The sequence below is a fragment of the Paralichthys olivaceus genome, chromosome 20 (assembly GCF_024713975.1).
Source record: "Paralichthys olivaceus isolate ysfri-2021 chromosome 20, ASM2471397v2, whole genome shotgun sequence".
Taxonomy (NCBI): domain Eukaryota; kingdom Metazoa; phylum Chordata; class Actinopteri; order Pleuronectiformes; family Paralichthyidae; genus Paralichthys; species Paralichthys olivaceus.
In genome coordinates this window covers 4809828-4819445 of record NC_091112.1, presented here as the reverse complement: position 1 = coordinate 4819445, position 9618 = coordinate 4809828, and the positions used below count along the sequence as shown (strand labels likewise).

Here is a 9618-nt window from a genome sequence, read left to right as displayed (position 1 = left end):
TTTATAATGACCTGAAGACTTTATTTAGTGCTCAAAGAAATCCAACATGATTTTTATTCGACACGTTCATTTAAATTTGCCAAACTAATGTTGAGGTGTGAATGAGCCTCTAAGAAACAGAGACTGGTCCTAATCAGCTTCCTTCAGTTATTTTTGGCTAAAAAAACAAACTCATGATGTTGTTACATCTCAGAATAGAAAAAATATTCCAGGCACCATGCCACAGGGTTTCTTCATCTTAACTCCAACAGATTTAGTGATGTCGATTACACATTAATATTTATGTAACCTTTCTGCACATCGGACACCAGAAGCAACCGGTCATACCACACCAAATAAGGCTGCAACTGCAAGAACCCTTCAGTGGATTGACTGAGGCAATAAAAGGCATTTTCAGTTTTTTGTGATACTGGACAATTGTCATTCGACCAGAAGAGGTCGCTATAAGCTCAGTGATGAAGCAGTAAAGCACAAACGACACATCTCTGCAGCTCTTTATATTTAATATTTCAATTCAGGAACTGAACATGGAAGCTTATTTGTGAATAGGGAACATGTAATGTAAGCGTATTGTGTTAATATGATGGGAATTAATTTATCACAACTGGTTTTCTATTTGTAAATAAGCATAAAATGCACAACACTGGTCAAAATGGAAAACAGAAAAAAGTAGAAGTGCTGAATTAAATAATCTGCTCTTTTCTTTTCCACTTTGAAAACAGTTTTTGATTCTGCCTGAGATGTGACAAAGATGTTTCCACTGTCATGAAATGTCCTGACAAATAGGAAGTCAGTACATTTCCTCAATTAAAGCCTGGCCTGAAGATTTGGGCCAAATGCACCAGGGTGGTCGACAGGGCTGAAGGCGCTGGACGACCGGAGGGAGTGCACCTGTGTTTCCTGATGCTTGATCCACATCTGCATTGCTGCTGAGGTTTTGTTTACTTTTCGCTGTTTGTGCTGACATAGTTTTTCTTGGCCGACCATTTTATTGTGCATTAATTGTGCAGGAATGCATGTGCGAGGACCTCTCAAGCTGTTTCTGTGACCTCTGTGTGCGAGACATTGATTCGTGTTATGCTTCGGGGTGATCTTCTTGTTTATACTTGGGATGTTGTTGCAATGAGGAGATCAAGATTCCTTAAATGCGAAAGACGTTCCGCACGATCGTCTGGCATCACAGCTGTAAATATGGTGCAAGTTTATTTGCACAGACGGTAAAATGACCAAATAAAACAAGTTTAACCAGGATCCGGAAGACGTGTTGTTGTTTGGTGGATTCAATGACATTTTCTATCCAGACAAATCAACAGCAACATGAGTAACTGTCAAACACGTCACTGTTGACAAATCATCTGAAATGCTCTGAACTTTAGTTTTCATACATCTGCGGCCGAGCTTTTATTGTCGTTCCCTGACGCTGACCTCAACACGGAAGCCAGCCGCACAAATCTGTTCTGGCCCAGGAAAAGCAAATCGCCATGTAATCCACTAATGCTTCCTTTTCGAGGAGAAAGCTCGGGGTCATCGAGGGCCGGAGAGGAAACCTGGTCCCCTGCAGAGGAAGCGACAGGATGACGGAGCGCATCGCTGGAGCCAGACGAACTCATCCAGAGGCTGGAGGACGATTCCAGGTCCCTGGTTTGGATTTATGTAGAAGGATTAATGACATGATGAAGAAGATGGAGGCAGGCTACCATTTCATTAGACGAATGGAATTTGTTCTGTGCTCATCTGTTCATACAATGTGAAATCTTGGTAAACGTAGCAACTTGTATAGCAACGGCTGCTAAATATTTTAGTTTTGAATTATAAGTCTGTTAAGTTAAGTCTGTCTGAACTTGACATTATCAGCCGTTCTGTTCTTATTGATGGGTTTTAAAGATTCATGGATTTTTAATAGAGTTTTGTTTCGTATCAAGCTATGAGACAATGTGTTGTTGTAACATATTGGCTATTTGTTTTATGGTCTTGCTACCAGAGATCTTATAAAAGATGTTTCTTTTGGCTTCTATCGCGCCAGTCAGAAATCACACTTCATTACCTCTGACCACAGCCTCTGGAGCCATTAGAGGCCACACACTTCTAACTTGTTACGTTTATACGGATAAAACACAGAGCTCTGGAATTAAAAGTCAAAAACAGAACCTGTTCATTCGCTGCTTCTTTAACCAACATCTCATTCTTTCTGAATTGAACAAAACAAAACTTGGCAAGATGTTTTAACATGATTTATAGTTTTGCTGACATCCACGTCTAAAATCTGAGAGACTCAACATCAAGAGCTGGTATATTTAAGTTCATAGTTATAATCCATGGACCTAAACATTGCTTCTCCTCCTGCCGAGGCCTGCAGCCTGTCTTTGCTTCACACCCTCTGTGTACACTAAGTGTCGATCCCACTCCCACAGACCATCCATCATATCCAGCTCCTTTTGAGTTTTTCTAGATGAGGGAGTCCCTCACCTCAACTCACGTTTACATTCTTATTCTACTCCATTTATTTTTGCTAAAACACCGGATGTCCTCCCCAGAACCAGCATTGTTCAATCCAAGTTAAATAATCTCAGTTTAAAATGTATATGATTTGAAGATAAGGGATTTTTTTTAAAGGTCTAAGCCCAAAAGTCAATCAAATTACAAGTTACAAAGGTAATTCATGTGTGTGTGTGTGTGTGTGTGTGTGTGTGTGTGTGTGTGTGTGTGTGTGTGTGTGTGTGTGGCAGAAAACCACAGCAGAGCTTTGGTTGACTGTTCACAGATATTTACATAACCTGCATACATCTGGATTCAAGCATAAATGCTAGAGTGTGGACCAGTGGACCGGACATTTCTGCTCTGCAAAAACCAAAACCAAGACATTTGTCCAACAACCCTGAAGAGTTCACTGATCCTTTTATACGACTCTTCCTGCAGCAGCTGCTGTTACTGTAAAACCTTGAGAGCACCTTTTTAAATGGCAAGCTATTATTTTACAGACAAAGTATAAAGGCCAGGCATAAGAAAATAAATCTGAAGAGAAAGATGTATTCGCATTCTGAAAAAAATGGAGAATGATAGATTATTATTTTTATTTCGCAAGTTGAGGAGAAAGTTGAAATTTCAAGATAAAGCTTGATTCTCACCATTTCAGCATTTCTCACCGATGTAAAAGGAAAAGGAAAAAAAAAAAATCTACCTCCTTTTGTTTTTTCACAATAATGCAACTGCACCAACAAGTGCTCTGGAGCCAACAGGTTGAAGAAAGATCCGGCTGTGACTGAAAATCATTTTCATACAAGAATATTTACATTTTCACACCTTGTTGAAGTAAAACTACGACAGTCGATGTAAATTAATTTGCTGAACATGTCAAAAAAAGGAAGATGACATCGTTTGCTGCTGAAAATCCTTGACTGTCATGATTTTCATCCTCGTCTTCTGCGTCAGGTGTTAAACTCACCACAGATCTGTTCACTGTCGCTGCAACTTTTCACTTCACCCCCAATAATCTCATCTATCAAATAATGAAGGTTTGTGCTTGTGCAGCTTAAACAAGCTCAGATTCTTATGTAAATATATGATTAAATCTGATATAGAGACAGATGTTCTATTTTTACTTCCACTTCCTTTCTCTTTGTCTCCTCAATTATTTTACTCATTTCCATGTGAGCAGGTGGTCTCTTCAGGGGATTCACGGCCCTGAGTGTTCATACTTCAAGTACTGTATTCTGTCATATCTGATTTGGTCGTGGTCCAACACTGTCCGTCTGCATGCAGCTCGGGCCCCCACCTCCCATCGGGGGTCCCATCGGCTCTCGCTCAGTTAACAGGAAAGGGACCATTTTTAGCAGAACCACGTAGCTGTGGGATACGAGGAGTTGGTGGTGTGGCTGCGTACGTGCGTCTGTCGAAGATGTTAAGTGAAAAGACACTTTGCTTGACATCGCCAATGTCCGCCGGAGACAAAACTCTCCCCCTCCTCGCCAGTTTGGAAGTGGTTCTCAGGGCCTCCTGTCCTGACACCAACAAAGGACAAAGCTTAAGACCCACATAGGTGTTTGCCAGCTTGTGCAGACCCACTTCACCCTCGGCTGCCTCAGACTCTGTATAGAACACATTCCAGCGAGGGTGTCGGGTCAGTGCAGGCGCTGAAGGACACACAGCGGTTTGCAGGCTGCAGTAATTTGTTTAACCTCTGATTAGGCCCCAGGAATGTCAACTATGAGGAGACACTACAGGTCCCGACAGCATCGTTTGACACTTTGACAATCTGTCATTCCAGCGGGCGAGCGAGCGGGCGAGCAAAGCGAATCACCACTCGAGACAATGGCCACTCCAGCGACTGGGCATAGAGGGAGGTCTAATCTTTGCACCATCTGGTTCGGTCTTGAAAAAAGGCGGAAGAGAGCTTGTCTCTCTATCTGTGTGATTTATCTTGTGTCTTTCTGCGCCAATAATCGTGCTTGTCATTACAGGAAGTGAAGTGCAGCATTTAAACAGGAAGATTTAAACTGACGTTAAAGATATTATCATCAAAAAGAGACGTTTTGAAGCTAGAGAATGTCGACGTAAAGAGAGATGTGACAAGGGGCCAAATTCTCGGAGCCCCGATTTGAAACTCGTGTCTATCGTCACATCAGTTTGGCTGAAAAAGTGCAGCCTGAACCCAGATTGAAAACATTAGTGCATCACATGCTCTTTTATTTAATCTAGCAACACAACACTGACCACATGTTACAAAAGATGTTTAAATAAATCTGCAAATCTAGAATTTAATGAGGTAAAAGCAGAGTTATCAAAGGCACATTTCTCCAGGGTTATTATCTTAACTCTTATGTTTTATGCTCAACTTCAAAACACCATTTGTACTTCTGGCAGAGTAAAAACAGAGAAATAAAAAGAAGAGCTTTCCTCGGGAAAGCTGATTTACATACACACATGTTAAATTATAGTATGCTAATAAACATGTCAATTGCAGTTATACAAGTTCCAGATACACTTTATCTTCTTGCCACATGTACCTTCAGTAAATACTCCACAGTAGAGTGTGTTGTTATAAGCTGGAAGTTATGAAATACAGTGTGTTTTCACACGGATCACTTGGTGGAATCATTATTTCATGGTTCATATCCAACTCCAGCTCCTCTTTCTTTTTTACAAGCTGCATTGATGAGAAACAGAAACTGGCTCCAGGACGACGATGTGTAATGTGACAGGGATGTCTGTGAAAATTTTTGAATGCAACTTGTCGCAATGATCTGATCCTTGTGTTGTGGTCAGAAGTTATAGGTGGTGTGTGTGTGTGTGTGTGTGTGCGACACCAGCTTAATATAAGCATTGTTGTGATTGTATCAGGGTCACGACATCATCATAACTCATATCTGTAGAGTTTTGAAAATACGCATCACTTGCAAATGTTTTTCTTCCCTGGACGCACACAGTTGTGGTTGTTAGATGTTACTAATAAAATTCCTCTGAATTAATGTCCTTGTTTTTCCTACTCAGCAGAGGTAAGGTGATCACGCAGTCTGATCCTTGGCAGGTACGAAATGTTTCTCAGCCAGTAACAAAAGCAAATTGATCCGGGTCCAGATTCTAATCCAATAATAACCTCACATCTCGAGCACTAAAAATAATCACGCTCCGTCGAGACAGCAAGTGTGTGACTGCCAGCAAACGCAGCAAGTGACCCTCATACTGTAACTGTTACCAACGGCACATCATCACTTGGATTTCAAGGTCACTTTAAAGCAACACCATGCAACTTTCTTACCCTTAAATAGAAGCTTCAGAATTAGTTTGATCGGACACTTACTTGGAATGAAGACAATAGTTTAATCATTGCAGTTTAAATTCTACCTCTCACCATTAATGCTTGTTCTTGTTCTGTGTAACTTTAGTGAGGGGATACGATCTCCTGTGAGAAGTGTGGAAGTGACTGATAGTTGCAGCTTTAACTGTCAAAATCAGCTCCAGCAAGTTGAGTAACTGTAGATCAGTTTAAAAAGTCATTACAAACCAGCGTTTATCTCAGATATTCAGCTGGGAAACTAAAATAACTACCAAATAAGAAGAATTCTAAACAGAGTTTAGTGTATTTGTTGCTCTTCTTGATCAGGAAGTCGAGGATCATGGGTAATATCCAACGTTGACTTGTGTTTCAGTTCAGCGAGTGGGATGACAGTCAACATATTAATAATGTTTTTTTCTCTGCATGAAAACCCCTCAATCATGTGTCACTTGAACATATTTGAACTTTAAAGTCTGGTTGAAATTGTAAATTTACCATTTAGACCATCTGAAGTAGTTTACCACATGATCCAGCAGAGGGCACTCACTGTCAGCGTGACCTGTTGCTTGCCCACCTTACATAAGCTTGTATGTTGCGTTTGTTTTGCTACAAAAATGGAGGATGCTAGCAAGTCAAGCTGTCCTACACCAAGAATTACGACACAGATGCGCTGGAGAAGCGGCACACGGAAGTGTTTTGGGTTCTACAATGTAATCGGCAAAGTAACGACTGTTTGTCGTCTTTGTGCCACGCAACAATCCTAACATTCAAAGATACGACAAATCTGCAGGCTCATGTGTTAGCATCAGCGGAGGAGGCACCACAGATGAGCAGAGCAACGCTAAAACTTATTCTTACTTGTCTTTTAAAAAAGTGACAGCCTGCAGGAGGCGCTGTTCAGTAAAAGTTACGTAATTGAGCGCGTGTTTCATACATGATGCAAATAGCCGATCAGCGTACTGCACAGAACCAAAGACAATTTGAACTCACTTTGGATACTGTGGACAATTGGAATAACAAAAATAATACAACATAACACAGTCACAACATTTATGGGCTGTTTTCTGTGATTAACACTTTGATAAAAAAAAAAAGAAGCCACGTCTCTCATTAGTCTCTTTAAAGTGTTTCAGAAATATTCTGTCCCGCAGTTTAAGAGCCACTGCTGCTCTGTTGTAGCTGCTTTTCATTCAGGAGAGTCCAGTCCTCCACATTGTTAGGACACAGGTTCCCCCAGGTAAACGGAAGAATTGTGGTTTGACATCCTGCTTCAAGCTGATTGTGACCTGTGCTTAAAATGTGCACGAATCCCGGGTTTGAGCTAACAAGCTTCAAAACCTTTGTCCTTCTCAAGAGCGTGAATCTGTTTTGGAGGAGAAATCAGTTCTGACGAATCATATCTCGCTCTGTCCTCCTCGTGGCAGTTCAACGAGGGGAAAGGTTACGAGGCAACAGTAGCACAGCAACACCAGCTGCTCGGGGGGGGGGGGACCAGGTTGAATATAAGATTTATAGGGTGACTCCCATGGCTGGCAAAATGAGATGAGACAAGAGGATAAAATAGGAAGCGTCCCTTTAATGTTCTACGTGGACGTTAAAAGTTCACGAATTCAAAAGACTACGAGAAGTCCAGTGGGCGGATCATCATGGCCGTGGCTCGTAGCGAGTAGCTGGGGCCCTTGAAGTAGTGCCACTTGATACCGTTCAGCTTCCCTATGTGTTGCCCTTGGGTGAAGTACATGCCGTTAAGGTTGGACGGGCCGCAGGCGTCAAACCACCAACCTGAGGAGACAACACAGTTTTACATTAAAACACTGAATTCAGATTAATGAGATGTTTTAGGATTGAAATGAAAACGTGTGTTCGAACCTGCAAAGCACTGACGCTTGATAACAGAACGAACAAGCCTTTGGGGAGAATTCCTGATCTGTCAAGGTGTTGATAAAGTCACCTCCATCATAAATCTTGTCCTTGGATAAGGTTGAAATTTTCCACCTGCCTCTCCCACTGGGACATGGCAGCGTTTCAGACACCACTGCACTGCTATCTGCTCAATGTGTTACTGTCAAAGGGTTCACTAGCATGCCAGTACCTGTTGCTGAACACGTCCCGCACCTCTTTCTATTTCAGGCAAAGTGCACGTGTGTTCGCTGCAGTGGGAGATCAGGGAGGAAAACAGCTTTGGAAACTTTTTCTATTCCCAAACTACACCGGTTATTTTAGAGATAAGATAGATAAGTCTGGATTTAACTTCTATATTATATCGCAGGATGAATACAAGGTGACATACGTGTAGAAGATGAAAATGTCAACTCGGAAAAGACAAGATTAGAGAGATTTTGGCGAAAAGAGCTGACAAACATTTTGTTTTCCTCAGTGAAATTTAAAACTGTTCTACCTCCTGTTGCTCTACAGGCACCATCCCTCGCCTGAATGTCTCCGGACATTCTCCTTTTTTGTGAATGCATCTGACCGCAAAATGTCCAGATCCAATGATCCTGACATTTTAAGTTTACAGCTTCAGTCGACTCTCTCTCTTCTACCAGCTGCCTTAGATCATCAAGGCTTAAATCGTTAAAATTGTCAACAGTTGAAAAATAGGTGTAAAGACAGTCAATTACATTTCAAATGACACAGACACTTGGAAATTAAATCTATTCCATCCTATTAATCTGTCAATAAAGTTTTTTTTTTTAAACACCCTCGCTGATACAGTCAGATATAGAACATACAGTATGTGAGCTATGGCATGTGTCAGTCACTGGGAGCTTCTCTTCCCTCCCAGACCTGAATACCACTGTGGACGACAGCGTGACATTTAATGCAGCGTGACCTATCAGTGATCGGGGCCAACGTGCTGCCCTTGTTGCTGGTGTGGATCACACAGATATAAATAAATCAAATGCTGCGTCATCATAAAACACATTCACAAACAAAAGAGCACAGCAGAAACTGGTTCAGAGAAAAATAATGTCCAGCCACAGCAGGCAGCTGTTTTCAGTAGGTACAGTTCCAGTCTACATACTAAGTTCAGTTCGCTGGTATTCATCATCTAAAGGTATCGCTCTCAAGAGATGGCGGTGAACAAAGCAGAGCTCAAAGTTAGAACGATCTTTGATTATTTTTTTGTTCAACCTGCAACCCGTTTATTAATTATGTTGAGATTTGTCTATTTCCTCTGCAGCCCTAAGGCAGAAAACAGCGAGTACCTCCTTGCTTGCCATCCCCTGCTTGTTGAAAAAGCATGACCACATAAATGCCTTCACACGCATAAACATTCATTGTGCACAGCAGCAATCCTTTAGAATTTATGACCAGTGTCCTCCCTGTTTCCAGGACAGAGGTTTTTACTGTCTTGTACTGTCTTCTTTCAAAAGAAGAAAAAAGACAGAGGGATCCCCCTCCCTCCATACCTCCTGCAGTCAGTGGTTTATTCCTACTGTATGTCCCGGTGCTGAGGAAATATATACATCATATATGTGTCCACATGATATCCTCCTCTGTAACGCAGCATGCTGGGCATGTCCTCATAAATGTAGTATAGAGGTATTTCCCTCTTGTATTTCTCAGACACTTACATCATTTAAAGTCAGCCCTGCTATTATAAATGCAGGATATAAATCAAATGATAAACTGTGTATACAATAGCTATCGCTGCTGGGTTCGGACCAGCCTTGACTCAGGCTACATGTTGTCATGCTTCTCCTCTGCGGCTGGCTGCAGGCAGGCCATGAATCAAGGGGAGTGTTGATTAGCGATCAGATGCCAGTTCCCTTTAACCCAGTGCGTTCGCGATGACCTCAGAGGTAATGCTGATCCTAAATCTGCTTTTAGAAATGCTTGAT

General features: G+C 41.7%; 1 protein-coding gene across 2 annotated transcripts in view; it reads right to left on the bottom strand.

The window, feature by feature from the left end:
* Nucleotides 1-4653: 4653 nt before the first annotated feature.
* The window catches only part of angpt1 (angiopoietin 1), a 78627-nt gene continuing 73662 nt past the window's right edge, over nucleotides 4654-9618 (bottom strand). The window contains exon 9 of one of the 2 annotated variants that reach the window (XM_020103734.2): nucleotides 4654-7555. In XM_020103734.2, the coding sequence (XP_019959293.2) occupies nucleotides 7392-7555 (164 nt within the window). In that variant the 3' untranslated portion in view covers nucleotides 4654-7391. The remainder of the gene's footprint in view (nucleotides 7556-9618) is intronic. The other variant, XM_020103736.2, reaches the window with a different exon arrangement.